We start from the raw sequence: 21,333 nt of genomic DNA on the forward strand, positions 1-21,333 counted from the left end.
TCAAGGCAACCCATACCATCGTTCCTGCGATACTCATTCGGAGGTATAGATGCGATAATCGATCGGTGGGATAGGTCTGCACTGGACCGCGAGTCGCCCAGGCGGACTGCAGGTCGGGCCAGCACACCTGGGCATAGGTTTCTTGATCTTGCGATACTTATGCCAAGGTATGCTTGTATCTACGAAGCTACTGGATCCTCAGCTGTCGCAACGACACATTGCGCTCATCTGCATTTTCATTGAATGATTGCATAAATTCGCGCTCGGGCGCACGACAGAAAGTCATGGTTGCTTTGTCACACTCGTGCAGGCAAGTATCGTACAATCTGATCTAATAACAGACGGCACGCAGAACCATCAAGTCAAGCTTGTCCGGCCAGGTTGTCAGCATCCGATAGACCAGTTGAGCCAGAGACCGGAGGACCAGTTTAAAGCAGAGGACCAGATTCCTTGGTTGAGAACATGCAGGTGCGGATCCTAGGAGAGCCGATAATCAGGACAAGAGGAGGGCTTTGAAGCTCTTGATGTAAGCAGATGCGTCCGTGGCCAGCTAGTAAACCAATGCATATCAGTGTCGTTCGTAGGATTTTTCGAGGGGTTATTAGTGATCCGTTATGACACCTTCTGGTTTTCGACGCCTTCGTTCATGCATATCATGGCGTCCTTCATCGCGCGCCGATGGGACTTCTTGCGTTCCACCTGATGCGATTCAACTATACCGAGGCAAGTGGGAGCGGCATGGGCCGTCATAGGGTGTTAACGAGGCCAACGAAGATGGCAAAGTCATCGTACGCATAGCGAGTGTCTGGTCAATCTCTTCGGCACGTTTCTTGGACAGCTGATCGTTGAAGGCAGGATACAGGTCGAGGACCTCGCCAAAGATGTTCTGCAAGAAACCAAGTCAACTTCGGGTGCGTAAATGCGCAGGGGTGGACGTACGTCCTGAGCATCGTGTTGCTGCTTGAGAGCTTGAAACTGAGCGGTCGGGAGAGATTCCTGTGCCTTGAGCTCGGCGAACAGAGTGCGCCTCTGCTCTCTGCATCAACTTGGTTGGAGGAGAGCATCTCCGCACAGTCAAGCGACGACCTTACATGGTGGCCTTCCCGTCTTCCACCAAAGCGGCCGCGGTCTCTCTCGCCTCCGCAAAGAGTGCATTCTTCTTGTTATGGAACGCAGTCGAATGCGAATTCTTCGACGCTTTCTTCCCTGCGTGCAAGAACATGGGGGTTGAGGGAGCGCATATATGCGGCTAATGCGGTCAATATATGCGCACTACGGATTTGCTGCAGCATCTCGAGCATTTCTTGCATTCTGTGCACATAATAACAATCGAGGGCACAAGAAGTATGCCTAGTAACGACCTACTCTTCGTTTGCATCACTATCTTCTTCCATTTCATCCGCTGGATGCTTCATGTTGGTGTCCTCCTGCTTAAGGGCGCGCTGACGTGTGCTGCGCGCGGTTGAAGTCCCGCTGCCGCGTCCCATTACGACGTAAAACAGAAAAGGAATCAAACGCAGGTGAAGTGGAGCGCGGTGAATGCCAAGCACTTCAGCTGCAGACCCGGGAGCTTCTTCGCCTGCACCGCCACGTGAAAAGCACGTGTTGTGAACTCCGGGTAATCGGCAGCTTCCGAGCCTTTCCTCTGCGTTATTTCCTTCGCGATGCAAACTCCGTGTTGTTGGAATGGGATTGCGTCATGTCCGGCATATGCTCAACAATCCGGAGGTTGCTGATCTGTCCTGCATGATGTCCGCGGGGACTGGTGTGACGACGGAGGGCCATCTGATCATCGCCACTGTCAGCCGTTCGAAGGGGGCAAGGAGTTGGCAAATATCCTCTATGTGATGCATGGTCTATTATGGTGCTCGATCAGCAAGCGAATACACGCAGCCGAAACGCACCTTCCTGAAGCTACGCCCTAGCTGCCTCAGCCAAAAGCGGTAACCAAGCCTCATGATCCCGCCCGACACCATCTGCGCACCTCGCGTAAGGCGATTCCTGCAATGCAAACCGATCAAACACCACGCCGACGAGCCCCCACATGCAACGTGCAGGATGTATACATAGATGTCCTTCGTCGATCCCCATGTAGCAGGACCTGCGCCTGCACACGATGCGACCCTCCCTCTGGTTTGCGCTGCTCGGCGCCTGCACCACCGCGTCCGCCGCCCCCCGTCGCCGCCTCGCGCGACGGGACTCCTACCTCGGTTGGTACATCCAGGCCGACACGCCGACGTCGACAACGTCCGGCGAGACCTTCCAAGTGCAGTCCAATGGGAAGTGGTACGACATCGCCTCAAACCAGCTGGGCATCGAGCTCGAGGGCGACGGACCCTCGCTCGCGTATCGGCTGAAGGGCTACAATCACTCTGACGTCCTCCTTTCGGTATGTCGTTCCGTCCGGGACATAGCTGCGTAAGGTTTCTGACGCGAGACGGCGACAGGTGAACACCTCGGCTGCCCCGCTTGTGTGGTTCAGCGATGCTCCTGGTCAGCCCCGACTCCCCTGTTCGCAGCCCTCCTCGTTTTGCTGATGCAGCGGCGCTCTTGCTAGAGGTCGACGTCGACGTTTACGCCAACATCCACACAACCTACAACGCGAGCGTGACGTCCGAGAACGCCGGGAAGACCAAGACCATCCCCGTCACGGGGCAATCGTTCAGCGTTACCAACGTCGAGTGCGACGACAGCATCAACATCACCGGTATCGTCACGTACGCGAACGGGACCTCGGTCACGTCGGACGCTGTCGACAACTGGGGCACGGGCGTCTCCGATTCCGTACGCGAAACTTATTCTTCTCCCGGGCTCCGGTTGTTATACTGACCAATGCGCCCCGACGGCATCGTGCGCAGGTCACCACCATCAAGATCGTGGCGAACGGGCCCGCGGTCGGCGACGAGTCTTACAACAACAGCGTGATCAACTTCACGTTTAACGGCAGCGGGCTGTACACCGCTGAGTACGGAGAAGGACCCGGTCGTAAGTCATTGCTATGTGAAGCAGGGAGGCGTCGCGCGCTCTGCTGACGGTCGCCGTTCGCAGTGCCCACAGTCACCGCAACCCATGACATCGAGGTGCAGTTCTGCCCTGACTGAGAGTACGCAAGCCAAGGGTCTGTCAGTTCGGGGCATGCGGAACACCCTTAGGTCTTGCGGCCAATTGATCAAAGAGGGGCTGGTCGAGACTGGGACTTGTGAGAAGACAAGGGGGTGGTTCCTTGATCGTCTGTGCTGTAGTTTACAACATACGGGGTGCGACCCTGACCGAGGCGCATGGCATCCGGCGGTGTTGGTACTCATCCATGCCAATCGATCTGAGGCTTCCCAGCGCGATGGAACGATATCGTGTTTATCCCGGGATTTGCCATGATTGAACCAGCGTGCAAGGCCCGGAAGACGGTCGTTCTAGACGCTGGGCCCTGAGGTCTATGGAGATCTGAAATTATCTCTTCACGGTTCACGGAGCGTTGGACCCGGTTGAAAAAACGACGCAGAGCCTCTGGTGCATATAGTCGCACTACAGGAAAACGAGGACGCATCGATGTTGCAACGTGGAGCAGAGACAGAGGAGTTGACGCGTAAACGGAGGCGCGTCCGCCGCGTGCGAATCCCGCGCGGGACGAGTTCAGCTTCTGTCGAAGAACGAGTATGGGAACTCCTCGGGCGCATGCGCACATCCGTTGCTGTTCATCGAGGGCCCTGGGGAGGAGGCGCGGTCGGCGCTGCCGGTGGGATCGGCGCTACGACGGTGGTACATACCGTACGGTGCGCTACGCCGCTAGCCGTTGGCGTCAGCGAGCGCCGTTGCGTCAGCGGATGACGTCGTGGCCCGAGCTCCCCTGCGGCTCAGGACTTATCAGGCTCGTCGACGCTTTTAACGCCCTCGGTCGGGGGAGAACGCAGAAAGCGCCCCCCTCGCCGCGAACGCAAGCAGATCCAAACAAGCCCAGCGTCCCGTGTGGTTCTCAGCCAGGCCCGTGCGTTAGTCGCCGCGATCCGTTTGCATTTTCCTGTCAGGCTCCTCGGACCGCATCTCGCCGGACCCCCGCCCCACCCCCGCCCCCCAACACTGCCCAGACCGCAGCCCAAGCGAAGCCCCACGTTTCATATCCCTCCTCCTTACTTCTTGACCTCTCTCCTCCTCCGTCCACCTCCGTCCACCTCCACCATGGCCTCCATCGTCGCCCGCGCCCGTGCCCTGGCCACACCCACATCTACGGTCGCTGCGACGTTCGCAAGGCCTTCATGGACGCGCTCAACGGCCCCTCGGATATTGAGGCATGCGCGGACGTACGCGACCGCAAAGCAACCCAAGACGCTTCCCGAATTCTCCCTAGAGGGCAAGGTGAGACAACATGCCCTGGCCATCTTGATCCTTGCGTCCTCATACAACGCCCCCTGTTTGCTGAATGCCACGTCTGACCACACTTGATCAGGTTTGCCTCGTCACCGGCGCTGCCCGCGGTCTAGGCAACGAGTTCTGCCGCGCCTTCGTCAACTCGTGCGTATCTATCAGTCCCCCTCCCGTGCTGTGCCTTCCCCCCTCCCCCGCATTATGACGTCATCCAGCGCTAACCCTGCGCAAAAAAAATCACAGAGGATGCACGTCGCTCGTCGTAGTCGACTTGAAACAGTCGGAGGCGGATGCCGCCGCTGAAGAGCTTGTGAACGCTGCATGCGGTCAGTTTTAGTTTTCCATATATTCCGCTGTTCAGTCTTTTTATTCTCGTTCCCGACGTGCGGGGTATTCCCCGACGTTTCCCCGTATTCTTTGTGATATTTGTTCTCTTTTTTTGGCAGCGATGTTAGGCCAGCTTGCTGATAAGGAGTGAAGTTAACAGCGACTTGAAGCCAAGCGACTTCAACGTCATTGGCCTGGAGTGCGACGTCTCGTCCGAGCTGTCCGTGCAGAAGGCCTTCCAGGCGACCCTCGACAAGTTCGGGCGCGTTGACAGCGTCGTCGCGTCTGCTGGTATGCATTTTTTTTTCAGCACACGTTGATGCTCAACGCTCATCTCTCGTCCTCGCAGGTATCGTGGAGAACTACGCCGCGTTCGACTATCCCTTCGACCGCATAAAGCGGTTGTTCGACATCAACGTCCACGGCGCCTTCTTCACCGCCCGTGAAGCCGCGCGCATCATGATTCCCCGTGGCGGAGGCAGCGTGGTCCTCGTCGCCAGCATGAGTGCATCCGTCAGTCTTCCTTTTCATCTGCGCCATATCTTCAGGAACTCACTACGTTATCCGCCTCACAGATTGTTAACATCCCCCAGCCCCAGACGCCGTACAACGCTGCCAAAGCCGCCGTGAGGCACATGGCCTCCTCGCTCGCCGTCGAGTGGGCCAAAAAGGCCGTTCGCGTGAACACGCTCAGCCCGGGTTACATGCTCACCAAGCTTACCCGGACCATCCTTACGCACGACCCGGAGCTCAAGCGCACGTGGGAGAGCCTTACCCCTATGGGACGGGTCAGTGTATCCCCCTTCCCAGTCCGTCGCACGCGCATGTATACTGATGAAACTGGCACATTAGATGGGTGAACCGGAGGACCTTGCCGGTGCCGTTGTGTTCCTTGCCTCGGACGCGTCCCGGTTCATGACCGGTACCGAGATCCGTGTCGACGGTGGTTACTGCATCATCTAAACTATTGGGAATATGAGACCCCCCCGTCTACGTGATCAACGGAGGTGTGTTCGGGTCGGCAAAGTTGGACGGCTCTGTTCCTTTGCATGTCAGCGACGATTTATACCCCAGAGAAGCGTTATCTTCGACGAAGCAAAGGGGGGCTGGCGATTGGATGACAAAAGGACACTTTCACCTTCGGCCGTTATGGTACAGGATTATTTCTCTCGACGCAATGCTTCCCCGCACATAGAAACAACCATAAATCTACCGCCCAAATGAAATAATGATACATAATCATCTTGCATACGCTTGAGGTACTTGAAGATAGCGAACGGATCGGCCACTTCTGGCCCGATGTAAGATAAGTGTTCCATGGCCGGCATGCAGGACGAGTCGGGATGGTAGCTGTTACATCTTCAGCGGTGAATAATGATAGCATATGGTGCTCCACAAAGAAACAAGTATGTAAGTAGTACGGCAGTAGGTAAGGAGTGCAACGAATGTGCCTAGTAACAGGACAGATCAAGGGGATCGGAATCCGAATGAGGAGGGTATCGGAATGCTTACGGAGGGGTAAAGTAGTAAATAACAACTATGGACTAGGACTGGAGAAAACGTTGGAATGTAGAGAGCGTCGATGGCGGGGTCAGGCCGCAAAGTATATATCACACACGTCGATAACTGAAAAGGAAAGGAGGAATGAAAACCAAGATTCGTCGCGCGGTTCCGCTCTAGCGAGGGTCACGGACCCCCTGGGTCCGCCGAGCACACCACGAGGGCCCCCGAAGAAGCTATTGGTCGGAGGATTATGGATAGGAGGAGGAGGAGGCATGTTGCTGATGAACAGCAAGGGCATAAAGGGACATGAGAGGATCGGAATTCCACAATAGAGACGGAGAGGCATGTAGAACGAAAGAGGGAGGAGGAGCGGTAAGATCACATGCACACAAACTTGGATTTGCGTTTGGTGAGCTCCGCCATGCGACTGTCGAGCTGAGCCCGTGCGCGCTCCTTCTGACGGCGCTCCTCGTCCAGGCGGCTCTCGAGCGATTGCTTCTCCTCGACGATCGACTGCCGGACATTCGTAACCTCGCGCTTGGCGTCGGCCAGTTCTCGTCTGAGACTGTCGACCTGGCCGTTCAGTATGTCCCGCTCCCGGGCGAGCTCCGTCGCTTGCATCCGAGCTTTCCGGACTGTGAGCACAACACATATTAGCGAACATCTATGGGAAGATCGAAACCATTTGCATACGGTTCTTTTCGGCGTCGCCAAGCGAAGCCTCTAGGGTGTTGACGAGGTCCATGTGAGTCTGCAGATCGCCCTCGCAATGAGTCAGCTGCTTATTCAGCGTCTTGATCATCGCTTCCTGCTCTTCAATGTGCTTCTGCTGTTCATCGACCCGCTTCTGTTGCTCGTCGAGTAGCTTTTGCTGCTCCTCGACCTTGGCCATCAGCTTAGCGTCGGGCGCGGTAGGAAGACCCGCTATCGGATGGCCGTGGACGGAGCCCGAAACGGATGTGGCGGGCGTGTCGAAGGAGGAATCCCGAGTCGAAGAGGCGGTGATGATGCTCGAAGTCACCGGTGAGACATCACCCCCAGTCGAGATGGAGGCCACGATGCTTCTCGGTGCGGGTGGAGGAGGAATGCTCGGCGGCGGAGACAGAGGTGGGAGCTTCGCAGGTGGGACACCGGTCGTCGCTCTCTGGCGCACGGCTTCGTGGGGCGACGAGCTGCGAACGATACGAGCCTCCAGCTCGCGAACCAGCGAGTCCTGTCGGTTCTTCTCTAACTGTATGGCGTCTTTCTCGTCCCGCATGCGCTGGAGGCTCTCCTGGACCTCTGCAAGCAGGGAGCGGTGCTGTTCGAGTTCCTTGGCGAGAGAATCCCGATTCGAGACTTCTTTCTTCAGAGACATTTGTTGGTTCTGGGTCTCTGCAAGCTCGGCCCGAAGCTTGGCGACCTCGTTCGCAAGTTCAGCCTTCTCCTCGCGAACGGTAGTTAGTTCCGTTTGTAATCCGCCAACCTCCATCTCAAGAGCAGTCTTGTCGGACTGTACGGTAGCGAGCTCCTCCTGTAAACTGCTGGACATAACGAGTTGCTCGCTAAGGGACCGTTCATGTGCCGCACGGGTTGCTTCGCGCGCAAGCGCGAACTCCTCCGCGGCGGCTTTGTGAGAAGCAAGTTCCTCACCCAGCAAATCGTGGTCTTTCTTGAGTGTGTCCAGTTCCTGGGCATGTATCTCCTTCAGGTCAAAGATAACCTTCTCCAGTTGCTCCCGCTCGTTCGCAAGATGCTCCTCACTCTGCGCGCGGAAGCTTTCGAGGTCCTCTCGGTGACGCTCCTCAATGGCAACAAGCTCAGCGTTGAGTGCGGCAACGGCCTGCTGGCGCTCCGCCCTTGCCTTCGCGAGCTCTTCGGCATGCGTCTTCTGCAGCCGAGAAAGCTCCTCGTCCGCTTGGGCTTTCGCTTCGGCCACGCCAGCGTCTCGGGCGTTTATCAGGGTCGCAACCTCCTCTTCATGGCCTCGAACGACCTCTTGCAGGACGGATGCCTGGCTCTCTCGGAGAGACTGGAGCGCGGACTCTGTCTCCTCACGCACACGCGCTTGCGAATCCGTCGACTCTTGCTTAGTGCTCTCCAAAGCGGCCTTAAGATCCTCGATCTCTTTGATCATCTCCTGCTGCAAGCGCTTGATCGCAGAGGTGTGGTCGTCTTCGAGTTTGTGGAGTGCGGAAATGCGCTCGTCTTCCTTAGAAGCTAATTGCGTGGAATGCTCGGCCTTCAGGCGCGCGATGTCCTCGTTGAAGTCCGCCTCTTTCTTGCTGATGGCCAAAGCGTGCTCTTCCTGCAAGTCCTGCAAAGCGTTCGTCTGAGAGGATTCGGATTCAGAGAGGGTGACCTGGCGGGCGATGTCGGCCATTCGAATCTGGGCGTCATGCTCCTCTTGAAGGCGTTGAAGCGTTTGAGCTGCCTCCGACGCCTGCTTCTCCAACGCACGCGCATGATCATCGCGGAGCTTAGTCAGTGCAAGATAGTATTCCTCTTCCGTACGAGCCAGTGCTTGCGCCGTCTGTTCTTCCTTCGCTTTAAGCGCTTCTTCGTGTTCCTTCTCTTTCTTGGCTAGGGCTTCTTGGTGTTCCCGTTGAGTCCTGTCAAGCAGAGCGGCGACTTCCTCAGCGCGATGGCGAAGCTCTTCCTCGTGTTCCGCTTGCATCTTTCCGAAGGCGTCATTATGTTCGGCATGCGCCTTCTCCAGAGCAGCAGATGCCTCCTCAAGACGAGCACGAAGCCCAGACGCAACGTCGTCGTGTTCCGCCTTTAGTCGAGTGATGAGTCCATCGACCTCTGCTTCCTTCAATCGAAGAGCCTCTTCGTGCTCGCGACCGAGCTGTTCGACCTCCGAGGCGTGCTTCGCTTCCGCGTCCTTGATAGATTGAATGAGAGTGGCCTCACGTTCCGACAATTCCTTCAACGCTGCAAGATCACGTTCCCGTTCTTGCTGAAGACCTTCGATTTCTCTTGCCATATTTAGCGTCTACGACGAGATCAGCGGTGGGACAGCTTGTAGTGTAAACGAATGTACCTGATCCCGGTTGAGCGTGGTAAGCTCCTCATGCTGTCGCCGGATCTGCGTTAACTGTGTCGTGAGATCATCGACAGTCTCGCGATGCTGTGATTCCTTCTGCGCCATCGAACTATGAGGAACTCAGTCGCTGGATTCAAGGAAGAAAGGAATGAACGACATACCGCATCAATTCATTCAAACGTTCCAGATTCTCATCCGCCTCCGACGCAGAACTGCTGTCTGCTTCGCCGCCGTGACCGTTGGCCAACGACTCGCGAAGTGTGTCGAATTTATGTTCCGTCTCCGGGGAGAGGGTCGCATCGGCATGACCATTTGCGATTGGGGGCGTCGCAACACCGGTGCCCAGGCCAGCTTCAGTAGCAAGGTCCCTCGGAGCATCCGTCGCCTTCAGAGATTTCTCCAGGACGGTGATCTCGTTTTCGCGATCTCTCAGCACTTCCTGCAACCGCATAATCTCTTTTTCCAAGCTGGCTATCGACCGCTCGTGGCTGGGCGAAGGAAGTGATAACGAGAGGTTGGGACGTGAGCGCGGTGAATGGGGACTACTTGAGCCGTTGCTGGAGAAGGAAGTTTTGCGCGACGCTACTGAGGAGAGCTCCTGCGAGAGTGAAACAGATTGCGATAGCGACCTAGTAGCCATAGTCAGCCGGGCAACAAGACAGCAATGCTGATGCAAACAAACCTCGAGTGGAGAGATTCCGCCGAGGCCGCGTGCCGGAAAAAAAGCCGCCGGGCGGCGGTGGGTGAATCACTAGCCTGTCTCGATGGCATTCTGCGGCGAGACACGATCGGTTGCTCAAGCGGCTTCTCTGGGCTGTCATCCTCAGGCAGGCTGCTTAACTTGGCCTCCTGGATCTGAGCTGCTAAGTCGGAAATTTCCCGCAGAGCATCGCGATACTTAGCAGACACAGACGATAGGTCGGAGAGCGTCGCTGCGTGAGTTTCCTGCAGTTCGGCTAGTTGGCGCTCCAGGGCGGAATTAATCGCAGAGTTTGCTTTGGTTGCGTCGTCGGCCTCCACAGCGTCTCCATTAGCAACTGGGATGTGGGATGTGGACGCAACCTCCTGCTGGAGACTGCGTCGAACGAGTGATTTACGAGCTTGCTTGACTTCGTCGACCACTTCGCCCAGTCGCTGGCGTTCCTCGGCGGCCTCGTTCTTCTTCGCCTCCCATTCCTCCATCTTGAGCTCAAGCTCCCGCACTCTTGCCTCCCGCTGCTCCAGATCAGACCTCCAGCTCTCGCCATCCTTCTGCAAGGCGTCCAAGCGGGCTTGCAGCATTTCCGCCTCGTTTCGCCTCCGATCGCACTCTTGTTCGAGATGCTCTACGGTTCGTTGCAACGAAAGAACAGATTCGTCGGAGCGGGCCAAGCGAGCCTCGAGGTCAGCGATGTACTGAGAAGAGTGGGACTCGGTGTCTTTGTACCGAGAGATCTCGCGCCGGAGATCTGTGATGGATCCAGAAGAGGTAACGGATGATTCATCATAGTTCTTGATCTTTTCTTCCAAGTCATGAATGTATGCCTGTCACATAATGAGCAGCCATTTGGCCTTCACGCGGTCGACAGCAGCTTACCTCGGTGGACGCTTCGCGTTCATTGAGCTTGGCGACTCGCGCTTTCAGCTCTTCGACATACATCTCCGTTGATGCGTGGCGCTCGCTGATAGCCGCGAGCTCCTCCTCCTTCTCCTCCACCAGCTCGTTTGTATGCCTCAGAGCGGCCCGGTTCAGGCTGAGCTCTGCTTCCATAGCGCTGATGGTCTTCTCGTATTCCTCAATGACAGGACCAACGATCTCTTCGTATTTGGCTGTGCCCGAGGGCGCTGAAGATGCGCGCTGCTTCTCCGCCAATTCGCGTCGGAGGCGCGTGAGCTCCTCCGTGCGCTCGACGAACTTCTCGCGGAGATCCTCGTAGTTGCTCTGAAGGTCCACCATCTGAGCGAGCACCTTTTTGGTGCTCGTGCTATCACCGTGTTCGCGATCACCATCCGGAGCGCCCTGCGCTGGCGTAGCACCGCCGTCCTTCATAGCCTTGACTTCGCCCCTTAGCCTCGTCACCATGTTCTGCAGCCACTCAATGTCGTCCCAGCCCTCCTCTTTCTGCGTGACCACGGCGCGATTCTTGATGTTCCGCGCGCGATTAGCATACTTGAGCGTGTTGATGGTCTCACCGGCGTTGTACTCGGCAGGGCTTACACAAGCGATCATGAGCGTGTGAGCGTTGCCTCCTAATGAGTCTTGCAGAAGACGCGTAAGTTTAGAATCCCGATAGGGAATATGCGAAGCTGTATGAGACTTGGCTCGCGCAGGATCCCCGAGTGCTGAGATCACGTTTCCAAGGGCGAGAAGGCCGCTGTTGATGGAAATGCCTTCCTTGACGCGGTCACCTTGAGCAGCAGTCCGTTTTAGCTGTGATGCATGATGTTATTGACCTCTTCTCGTCTCGGCGCGCACATAATCAACTCACGCGTTCGGACCCGGCTAAATCCACGAAGTGAAACTTAGAGACGATAGTGATCCATTCCCCTCGCTCTTCATCCTCGTTCGAGCGGAAACCAAGCGAACTAGCGGGCCGCAGACTCGACGGACTCTTGATGGAGCTGCTGAACCCGGGTGTCATGGGTCTCGGTGGCTGCGAAAGTCTGGATCCTCCGGGGCTACCGAAGACAGACCCTGGGCGGGCGAGACGCGAAGGCGAACGACCGCCAGCAACAGGCGGCTGAGGAGATGCCGATCGAGGAGGCGAGCCCGAACCAGTAAATTTCCTCTGCGTCAATGTGAGGGAAAAGATTGCATGCGAACGGGATGATTGCGCGTTCATATCCGTCTCGTTGGTGCGTCGAATGGAAGCACCCTGTCGAATCAGGCTGTGGCATTGTTAGATGAGATAAATTCAAGAAAACGGCGGCGGATCGTACTTCATAACTTCGTTGGAGTTCTTCACCGACACCTCCCGCAGACCACTCCAGATTATATGGCCGTCCTTGTCCTCCCTGATTTGTACCTCTCTCCTCCCTCCGGAAACATCGTCCATACTCAGCAAGTCGATGAGGTCCTCGTTGTATATCTCGATGAATGAACCCTTCAGCGAAAAGTTCCAGGAACTGCCACGCTCCTCTTTCAGCTCCCGGCAGCGTTGAAAGATTGTAGACACTGCTCGGGGAATTATGCCCATGCCGTTAGTTGGGTCGGACGGGTCGGCATCGAGGTCGACGCCGGTCATGGTGAAAGTCTTGCCGCTGCTGGTCTGCCCATACGCAAGAACAGTACAGTTGAATCCTTCCACAAAGCGCGAGATAAGCGGTTCGGTGGTCGACGTGAACATAGCATATTGAGTGGTAGAAGGTGGGTGGACTTGATCGAACGTGAAGGCTTGCTTCTTGGACGCGGTGAGCGCAGCCGTGGGCGTAGAGCCGGACGTGGAACCGCCAGGGCCAGCTTCGACAGTAACGGTGTTGGGAGAGGGCGCGCTGACAACGGGCCTCTGAAACCTGGCGGGAATGGAGGTGGTGTCCTGGGTCGTCGTGGGTCGTATCCGGACCGCTGGGGCAGAACGTGATGAACCGGCGACGTCGTCGTGCACAGCGAGCCGGACTCACCGACTTGGACGGAGGTGGTGCCCCCGCTCGAGGATGACGGCGGCGCCATAGCGAGACGCCTGAGTTGGGCTGGAGACCGCGCTGAGACGGGGACGGGAGCAACGAAAGGGTTACAGTTGCGCTCGGTGCCGGATCCGGAAGGAGGTCACGTCTCGCCTGGTTGGCTGCGTCCCAGGATCAGAAACTGGCGAAAGAACCAGAAAACGAACCCCGATACTTGCAGAGACCTATAACAGCTGACGATACGCCACTCCCACCAAGACACTACTGAGCTGCAGGAGGAAGCAGGCGGAAGCTCTTGCGAGACACCCCGGAGCCTCAGCTGCATACTCTACTTTGCCTCCTCACTCGACCTTGGCCGGAAACGGCTCCGTTTGGCCGTAAGTGCTTTCTCTGCGAATTTTGTCCTGACATCTTTATCCCTTGATGGGAGGGTCGCCGATACCGGGGAGGTCACATCAGGGCCGTGTTCGTTATCCTATCGCGATATGGCACTGCACGAAATCTCAGCACCTCTCGACACTCAATGACACTTGGCTTCTGCGACGGCTCGGCGAATGATATCTGTATCGCGGGCGCAGTACAGCGGAACACATATGGGTTAATCAACGTCGAGCGTACCTATTCATGGAAGGCTGTTCTGTATAATGAAGCCCGGTTTGAAGAGCGGCTCGGCGCAGCTCAATGGGGCGGGATCTCAGCGCGGATTGACATATCATGTTCTCCTCTTGGGGAATCATTTGCGGTGCTAGGGCGCCCATATTAGCTATCATGGAAGCGCTTGCCTTGCCAGCTTGGAGTTCACGAAATATTTTGACGGTTTCCTCAATTTCATCGCCAGTGTTCAAGCAAACCTCGGTAGTCAGCAGTTGAGACTGGGGCAGGTCCTGCAACTGCTAACTTTCACACTGCGATGTCGCTCGAACTGCTGTTTGCTGACTCGCCCTATTTGTAGGGAGTTTTGTGTCCCAACCCAAGACTGTGTGCAATATACTCGGCATATGCTCGTCCCATAGGCATTCTGATTTACACTTCATGCATAATTGCGTTGTTTCGTATAGTGCGTCACAAAGGACCATGAGCGCCACAAAGAGACTCCAGCCGCAATTTGACCACAATCGTGCTGTCTATGTCACTTTGCCGTGCTGTATGGTTCATTTTGGCACGTCAATTCCTGGAACAAGGTACTTACAGCATCCGAGACCAAACTCGACGAACTGCGGCTCTTTACGGCCCGGGCCTGTCTCGGCCGGAGCGTTGTTGCACGTGACCGTGAAGCTTTTAGAGAGCTCAGCGCGCTCTTCATGAGTCTTGCGCTTGAGCTTCATCATTGAGAATCGCCGCATCCCTGTGCTGCTGATCAGACTTCTGGACCGCATCGACCGGCGAGCACGACGTACGCAGCGAACGAAGACATGAGCAGAAGTCTTCGACCGCGACGTTCGAGACCGAGCTATGCAGCGCTGTTTCAGTACGAGGACGAACAGGGCGAGGGATCGTCGGCGCCCAAGATGGTCATCGACGAAGAGGGCGATAGTGGAAGCGACTTTTCTCCCGAGGGCGGCGACGCAGAAGACGCGGAGGGAGAGACTGATCCGGACCCAGACGACGGGCTGCTCTCTGCCTCCGATGACATCCCTTCAGAGGGCTCGGACGACAGTGCTACACCCTCCTCCAAAAAGAAATCCAAGTCTGGCAAATCCACCTCTAGCTCTGGCCCATATATTATCCGAGAGCGTCCTCAAGCTAAGCATGCACCCGGCCTGTCGCGACCGTCGACATCTCGTAACATGTATGCGCTCCCCAATCCCACAGTACATCTACGCCATCGTCCGGCCACCTTACACCATCGTCCACATCCAGTAGAGCGACTCACGGAGATTCCTACGCCCTTCTCGTCACCAAAAACCGTACTAACGAGCAGCGGCACCGCCGCTGGGACCACCGTCGCTGAACGTGTCTCGAAAGCATGGGGGTACAACGTTGGCCCTGGACCGCTATGGGAACTACTGGAGGACCGATCATGGTACAAGGAGGCACATCAAAGCAGCGCTGATGATGCGAAACGTCGGCCGATGGTGTACCAGGACCTGAAGGTGAAGGAGGGACTACGGATACTCAATCCCGAGTGTGTACATACCAAGGCGACAATGCATTCTTATGACCCTCATGCGGCTTCTTGTCCCTAGTGAAGCGAGAGCATACACCCCACATAGTGGCGAAGACGCCAACCAGCCGCCCTCGCCAGTAAGCTGCTCATTTGGCCCAATCCAGAGTCAGACGCGCGTCGAGATAGGGATTTTCGACATGTTCAAAGTATGTAGGTATCTGCATCTTCCAATCCGGGTTGCTGCTTATATCATGCCCAGCGAATGTATTTCCCGAGTCGATGTCTCATATTTTCAATCCAGGGGCGCCAGTCTGGGGACTCGACTGGTGCCCTGTACATTCCGATCATCGGGCTGGTACGATCGTTCACGGTGTTGACTCCTCGATCCCGACTCAGAACTGAAATTTACAGCCATAAATCACAAACACTACCTCGCCGTTGGTCCATTTCCGCACAAGGAACTTTCGCCGACCATTGGCAAGAAAAGTTCGTCGCCGACGCCTGCATGTATACAAATCTGGTCCTTTGGCCCCAGTTCTTCGTCAGAGCAGGCAGATGATGGCGAAATGCGCTGCGAGATGATTGTCTGCATTGACATTGGCCCGGCCTTCGTACTCAAGTGGTGTCCACTACCGGCACACGATCCCGTGAGAGGTTTCCAATCGAGGTGGAAACGGCTTATTCCTGATCACTCATACAGCTGGACGAAGATGACAGGGAGGATACGTCCAGCCCACGGAAGTTGGGCGTCCTAGCCGGAACATTCGCGGACGGCTCGCTTGCGTTCTTCGTTATCCCCCACCCGGAAGACATCCAGTCTTCAGGTTACAACTCACCTGGACCTGTATATGGTATGCCTCTAGAGAGCCATCGAGTGGAATGTCCTTGATTATATCATTCCAGTACGGCTGGTTCCGATCCTCAGGATTGAACATGAGGAGACGTCCTGTTGGGCATTGGATTGGGCCAATAGTCAACGGATCGCTGTAGGATGTACCAATGGTGATGCACCGTTCTCCGTATTGACCCGTAACGTACCAATGACATGATTTATAGGATTCATCGCGGTGTACGATATTGCCGAGGCACTTCGCTCCGGTTCTTCGGAAGGTGCATCTCCTTTGTGGCTGACCCAGCTTTGTGATCTGACGCCAAAGGACGTAGAGCTTCTACCGTCGACCTACCTTTCCGTTCATCAATCGGCTATCCGCGCAATTTGCTGGCTGCGAGCACCGCCGAGTGCGTCGCGGTTGAATGAGGACCCTACGATCGTCGCGAGCGGCGGCTACGATGGCGTCGAATGCCTGACGGACATTCGCGATCCGTACGGAAACGTTATGAACAGAACACGAGGTTTTTCGCGTAATTCTACAAGCCCACGTTCTCGTGAACTGAATCTGGTAAAATAGATGTGATCAACTGTATGGCTTTCTCGCCCTACTCTGGTGGACCGGTAACGATCGATCACGAGAACATCGTCAAGGTCTACTCGGCGTCACCCTTGACTCTCGGACGCGGGCATGGCTTGATGGAACCCAATGGGCCTGTATGGGTACGTCCACCACCTTGCCGGAAGCCCAACAGACTCAATTTACTCGTGTCACCTCCAGGACGTCAGCTTATCGGAGTTGCATCCCCAGCTTGCAGTCGGGGCCGCGGACGGAAGCTGCTCGACCACGAACATGCTCCGATCGACCAGGAGAAGTGGTCTCGTCGTACGTTTGCCAAGATTTGCCGACGTTAACTGTCTGGTTCACCTAAAGAACAGCCGTTCTTGGTGCATAAGATATATCAGCTGGATTACAGCAGGACGTCGGGCGAGTTCAGAATGCTTGAGCATTTCCTCCCACAGGTACGAATATGTACGTCTTTGGGTACGTCCATCGTGATAACCTCGGCGCATCGTTGGGGATAGGAACCGCAAGATCGTCCCGCGGCAATACGGGCCAAGAAAGCCGACGATTCAGTAGTTATCACTCCTGTCGGAACCGGCGCTTGGCCAGCAGAGGTCGCAGTCCAGCGAGTAGCATGGAATTCGTGCAACGGCTTTTGCGGTAAGCCTATGGTCATCACATGCATTGGCGAAACGCTGAGTGGACGCAAAGGGGCGCCGCTGTTGGCTAGTGCCACGGGCTCCGGTCTGTGCAGGATTGACTGGTTAATGGGCAAGTGGACCAACACCAGGATCCCGTATGGTGGCGTCGAAGGTATCAGGATGGAGGTGGAGGTAGAGGGTGCTGAAGAAGACGATGAAAACGATTGAGCGCACTTCAATGATATCTTGCGTGCGCCTTGCCGATATGTCAGAGCTAGATGCATTATAGAGCGGGAGACTATGTGTGCAATAGGTTAAACAAGCGGAGAGACCTATCGTAGACGAATTATGAGCGGGTATGACCCAACACGCGCCTAGCCTACCTAGAAACAGCCGTTACTGAGTCTTCATGAAGTTGGTGTCCTTGATCTTCGTCTGCCTCTCCTTCTTCAACCTCATCTTCTCGCCAATGCCACCGGGGCCGTCGTCTGGTATTTCCTTGGGCTTAAGTAAGGTCCATAACCATGGCGGATACTCCTCATCAGCGAGTGCTACTACGGGCTCCTGGTCTTTGAGGTAGTTAAGGCCGGTAAGCACCGTGCCGGGAGGACATGACGATTTCACTTCCGCTGTACGAACATACGGTACTGGTCAAAGGTGGATCAAAGGCCGAAGCGTGCGGGACATACCTTCAGCAGATTTCTTCGCGGGCTTGACCGCGTATGAACGCGACTGAACGGGCCACCGAGCGAGTACAGACGCCCTGCGGGTCAAACATGACGGGGGTAACATTTTGGAGAGGGGCGGCGTGGCTGTGCCGGTGCGCTTGCAGAGTGGCACGGCGTCGGGCGCGTGCGACGTTCGCAATTCATCGAAGACGTTATATGAGCACGGAGCAAACCTTTTAGATGCCTCACAAATATGTAAACCACGCAAGACGAAGTGCGCCCAGTACAGGAGATAGTGGTAATAAACCTGCCTTCTGAACGTGTAGCTATAGGTACATGTTACGCAAGGACGATGACCGCAGGGTTTTTCTGGTATTCCCACTGCTGATCACTGTCCGATGCTCGAACGGCTCAAGACGAGATCCCATGTGGTCTCCTGCACCCATACACGCGGAGATGCTTATACACGCACGACTGATCTGTGAATTCATGGCTATCGGAGTGCATGCGGCTCGATCGCACCGCCGACCCTTTCGGCTTTATCTTGCGCGCTCACCTCGTTCATCAACAACCATCCCTCCTAGCTATACGCCCATCTGCAGAGCATGTCAAGAGCGACGGTTTACTATGGCGCAGTGATCAATCCAACGAGTCTCACGGAGTACCGCTCCTCGCCGCAAAGCTTGATCGCAGTCTCGGCCCAAGGAGACATCGACTGGGTGGTCTACGATGTTCAGGACTCCATGGTCCAGCAGGTCATGGCGGAAAGGGGATATACAGAAGCTGATGTAGTCGTACTCAAGCGAGGGGAATTTATCATGCCCGGATTTGTCGATACAGTGCGTCGCTTCCCCGATGGTTCATTGAGCGCTCAGCATATGCAATCTAGCATACCCATGCGCCCCAAGTTCCTAACATGGGCAGGTGGGTGAGCATACTGCCGCAATAGAACGGCCTCTGATGTAGTTCCCACTCAGCGGACAACAATATGAACTACTGGACTGGCTAAATGAGGTTACATTTCCGGTACGTTGTCCGTACTTCCCCCGCTTGCCGGCTCACACCGGAGGACGTAGGTAGAGTCCAAGTTCTCGGATGTCACTTTCGCGCGAAGAACGTATCAATCAGTCGTGCGGCGCAAGATTGACTCTGGGGTACGTTTACCGGTCCCAAATCTGCTGTCACTGATAAGCCGTTCAGACCACCACGTGTTGCTACTACGGCAGTTTGCACCTTGAGGCAACGAAAGTATTGGCGGACGTCGTTCATGAACTCGGCCAACGCGCCTTCGTTGGAGTACGTACATTTCTCCGGTTCGAGGGGAATTTTCACGTTGATCCACATCCAGAAATGCAATATGAACAATAACTCCCCGGATTATTACATCGAGCCTTCGGTCGAAGTATCTGTGCAGGCAACGGAAGCGCTGATACAATATGTCCGTTCCCTCCCGCCCACGCCATGGAATTCTCCAGACTCCTCTGCCGAGCCTCTGGTGCACCCTATCATCACACCGCGCTTTGCGATATCTTGCACATCGGATCTGATGACTCAGCTGGGCGCGCTGGCATCTAGGGATCCTTCGCTTCGCATCCAAACCCATATCTCGGAGAATGCGAACGAGATTGCCTTCACGAAAGAGCTTTTCCCAGATTGCGAGACATACGCAGAGGTGTACGACAAACACGGTCTGCTGAAGGAGACGACCGTATTGGCACATGCCGTTCACCTCGAGCCTGCGGAGGTAGAGCTCATCAAGAAGCGCAATGCGGGCGTCAGCCATTGTCCCACAAGCAACTTTAACATTCGAAGTGGAATGGCCAAGGTTGGGCATCTTCTGGACAATGGAATCAAAGTGCGTTCTCAGTCCGGTTTGACTGATCCTTGCCGCTCACACCCATATGCAACAGGTTGGCTTGGGAACAGACGTATCTGGCGGATTCTCGCCGTCCATCCTCACGGCTGTGCAACACGCCAGCATTTGCTCCAAGATGGTAGCGCTGCAGACTCCTTCGGACATGGCGGAAGGCGCAGGCCATGGTCACACTCCGCGATTTGCCAACCGCCAGTTATCTGTCCCGACGCTGCTGTATCTCGCTACGAAAGGCGGCGCAGATGTATGCAATCTCTCGCACCGCATCGGGTCCTTCGAATCGGGCAAGAGCTTCGACGCGCTCTTTGTGAGCATGCGCAGTGAGACGGGCAACCCGGCCGTGTGGGGCGTAGACGTCGACTGGGAGCTTGGCTTGGGTGTCGGCGCCGAAGTTGGCGGAGGCGAAACGGCGCATGCGCTGCTGTCCAAGGAGTTGGATGGGATGCTTGAACGGTTCTTCTTCTGCGGGGACGACAGGAATATCCGGCGAATTTACGTGCAAGGGAGGATGATCGGCGGTAGCCTCTTCCAGCCGTAGCCGAATTTTTGTGCAGTCCACATTTTCATCATGGAGCGACCGAATAATAATCTGTTTCGGGATGTGTGGGGCAGAGTCCTTGTGATTATGCAAGCAAGGTAGGTAGGTAGGTAAAGGGTTGGGGGAAACTTAATGCTTGGGTTTACTGATATCTCGGCACACCAACCTCCTATTCACCGATTGCGATGAGAAACATGTTGACGGAGTGCCGCCTCCGAAGATTAAACGGCTTACGCAGTAAGAACGAACGAATGCTACGATACGCCCGGTAGCACGGCGGTGCTGTCCTCCGCATTGCCAAAATATACTCTGAATGCGCACGGTAGCTTCGCAAGCTGATGGATGATTCTCATAGGGTAGTTGCATACCCACTATACGAGAGCGGCTGGGAACAACTTGCGTGTATGGAGAAAACGCTCACGATCGTCGGCCGTTGGTGGCTTCAGACGATGCGCCGGTGGCATTAGCACGCGACTTGAGGCGACGACAGCTATGATAGAGTATCATTAAGTACGAAGTGCACGCAGGAAGGTTGGTCAATCAGTGGGAATGTTCGGTACAATTCTGCCAGCGAAGGGACTCGTCCACGCGCGCGTTTCCCTGCGTTCCGCGCTGCTATCGCGCACACCATGCCCAGGCTGAATGGTGGTTACCTTTCGTCCCTAGCTGTGCATGCATCTAGATCAATCAATGCTTTGCATCCTTCACAGGCGCCGATGGTGTTCCAAGGCTGGAGACTGCGTCTCATGCTGATGAAGCCATGGAGACGTTGTACTGATTCGAGCGGCGTCCTATAACACGCTCTGGGACTCAGCGGGTTTAACCGGCCAGCGGGCGAGTCATCGCGCTCGAACTACGCGTTTCGACGCGTCTTTCGCGCTAGAACATTCTCCAAACCACAAAAGACGCGTTATGGCGCGTCTGCGATGTCGGGGGGGGGCGGACGTGGCGGGTGTCGACGCGTTGCTATCGGTAGTGCATGAGGAACTGGCACGGATCGTTGCGCGAGCGCTACTCGGCTCTCTTCAGCGAGGGAGACCGCGTATGAATTCCCGATAGCCCGGTTCTCGAATGTCTGGAATGATGATCGTACTAGTCGGGTTCGTAGGCGTTGTGTGGTCGCTCTTGATGCAGTCTCGTGAGACAGAATGACGCTGGCCAGGTACAGAACGCCGGCGCCGCTTCCTTGCGGTCGGTGATCTTGATTGACGTCGCCTGCCGTACTTACTCCAAGGCCACCGCGGAAAAAGCGGTGGGTTGCTGGGGCGATTCCAGAGCATGCGCAGCGAACA

The 21,333-nt window shown here is 55.9% G+C and overlaps 7 protein-coding genes across 7 annotated transcripts; 4 read left to right on the forward strand and 3 right to left on the reverse strand.

The window, feature by feature from the left end:
• Window positions 1–493: 493 nt before the first annotated feature.
• PUNSTDRAFT_135833 (uncharacterized protein) lies at window positions 494–1,222 on the reverse strand (the record flags this gene model as incomplete). Its single annotated transcript, XM_007385381.1, has 5 exons — window positions 494–550; window positions 622–713; window positions 793–886; window positions 940–1,036; window positions 1,092–1,222. The coding sequence occupies 5 exons, from the start codon at window positions 1,220–1,222 to the stop codon at window positions 494–496; spliced, it is 471 nt and encodes a 156-aa protein (XP_007385443.1).
• Window positions 1,223–2,110: 888 nt separating this feature from the next.
• PUNSTDRAFT_144689 (uncharacterized protein) lies at window positions 2,111–3,335 on the forward strand. The gene is made up of 5 exons (XM_007385382.1): window positions 2,111–2,389; window positions 2,448–2,493; window positions 2,558–2,784; window positions 2,859–2,985; window positions 3,049–3,335. The coding sequence occupies exons 1-5, from the start codon at window positions 2,117–2,119 to the stop codon at window positions 3,099–3,101; spliced, it is 726 nt and encodes a 241-aa protein (XP_007385444.1). The 5' UTR covers window positions 2,111–2,116; the 3' UTR covers window positions 3,102–3,335.
• Window positions 3,336–4,145: 810 nt separating this feature from the next.
• Window positions 4,146–5,911, forward strand: PUNSTDRAFT_89251 (NAD(P)-binding protein). Its single transcript, XM_007385383.1, has 7 exons — window positions 4,146–4,350; window positions 4,442–4,506; window positions 4,603–4,685; window positions 4,840–4,977; window positions 5,036–5,199; window positions 5,262–5,474; window positions 5,539–5,911. Exons 1-7 carry the CDS (start codon window positions 4,174–4,176, stop codon window positions 5,647–5,649), a joined length of 951 nt encoding a protein of 316 aa, XP_007385445.1. The 5' UTR covers window positions 4,146–4,173; the 3' UTR covers window positions 5,650–5,911.
• Window positions 5,912–6,034: 123 nt separating this feature from the next.
• Window positions 6,035–12,866, reverse strand: PUNSTDRAFT_144691 (kinesin-domain-containing protein; the record flags this gene model as incomplete). The annotated part of the gene is made up of 9 exons (XM_007385384.1): window positions 6,035–6,824; window positions 6,883–9,166; window positions 9,215–9,326; window positions 9,379–9,846; window positions 9,900–10,741; window positions 10,794–11,627; window positions 11,686–12,085; window positions 12,137–12,761; window positions 12,818–12,866. The coding sequence occupies 9 exons, from the start codon at window positions 12,864–12,866 to the stop codon at window positions 6,568–6,570; spliced, it is 5,871 nt and encodes a 1,956-aa protein (XP_007385446.1). The 3' UTR covers window positions 6,035–6,567.
• A 1,306-nt stretch (window positions 12,867–14,172) lies between these two features.
• Window positions 14,173–17,317, forward strand: PUNSTDRAFT_104680 (uncharacterized protein). Its single transcript, XM_007385385.1, has 13 exons — window positions 14,173–14,945; window positions 15,007–15,137; window positions 15,187–15,282; window positions 15,339–15,574; window positions 15,628–15,778; window positions 15,831–15,929; window positions 15,984–16,037; window positions 16,092–16,280; window positions 16,337–16,479; window positions 16,538–16,642; window positions 16,696–16,779; window positions 16,843–16,981; window positions 17,033–17,317. The coding sequence occupies exons 1-13, from the start codon at window positions 14,233–14,235 to the stop codon at window positions 17,188–17,190; spliced, it is 2,298 nt and encodes a 765-aa protein (XP_007385447.1). The 5' UTR covers window positions 14,173–14,232; the 3' UTR covers window positions 17,191–17,317.
• Window positions 17,318–17,358: 41 nt separating this feature from the next.
• PUNSTDRAFT_135838 (uncharacterized protein) lies at window positions 17,359–17,754 on the reverse strand (the record flags this gene model as incomplete). Its single annotated transcript, XM_007385386.1, has 2 exons — window positions 17,359–17,591; window positions 17,652–17,754. 2 exons carry the CDS (start codon window positions 17,752–17,754, stop codon window positions 17,359–17,361), a joined length of 336 nt encoding a protein of 111 aa, XP_007385448.1.
• A 465-nt stretch (window positions 17,755–18,219) lies between these two features.
• On the forward strand, window positions 18,220–20,101 carry PUNSTDRAFT_126976 (Metallo-dependent hydrolase). The gene is made up of 7 exons (XM_007385387.1): window positions 18,220–18,469; window positions 18,520–18,554; window positions 18,608–18,656; window positions 18,707–18,784; window positions 18,831–18,926; window positions 18,979–19,485; window positions 19,541–20,101. The coding sequence occupies exons 1-7, from the start codon at window positions 18,236–18,238 to the stop codon at window positions 20,039–20,041; spliced, it is 1,500 nt and encodes a 499-aa protein (XP_007385449.1). The 5' UTR covers window positions 18,220–18,235; the 3' UTR covers window positions 20,042–20,101.
• The last annotated feature ends 1,232 nt before the right edge of the window (window positions 20,102–21,333 follow it).

This window comes from Punctularia strigosozonata (assembly GCF_000264995.1).
Source record: "Punctularia strigosozonata HHB-11173 SS5 unplaced genomic scaffold PUNSTscaffold_9, whole genome shotgun sequence".
In the NCBI taxonomy this organism is placed as follows: Eukaryota; Fungi; Basidiomycota; class Agaricomycetes; order Corticiales; family Punctulariaceae; genus Punctularia; species Punctularia strigosozonata.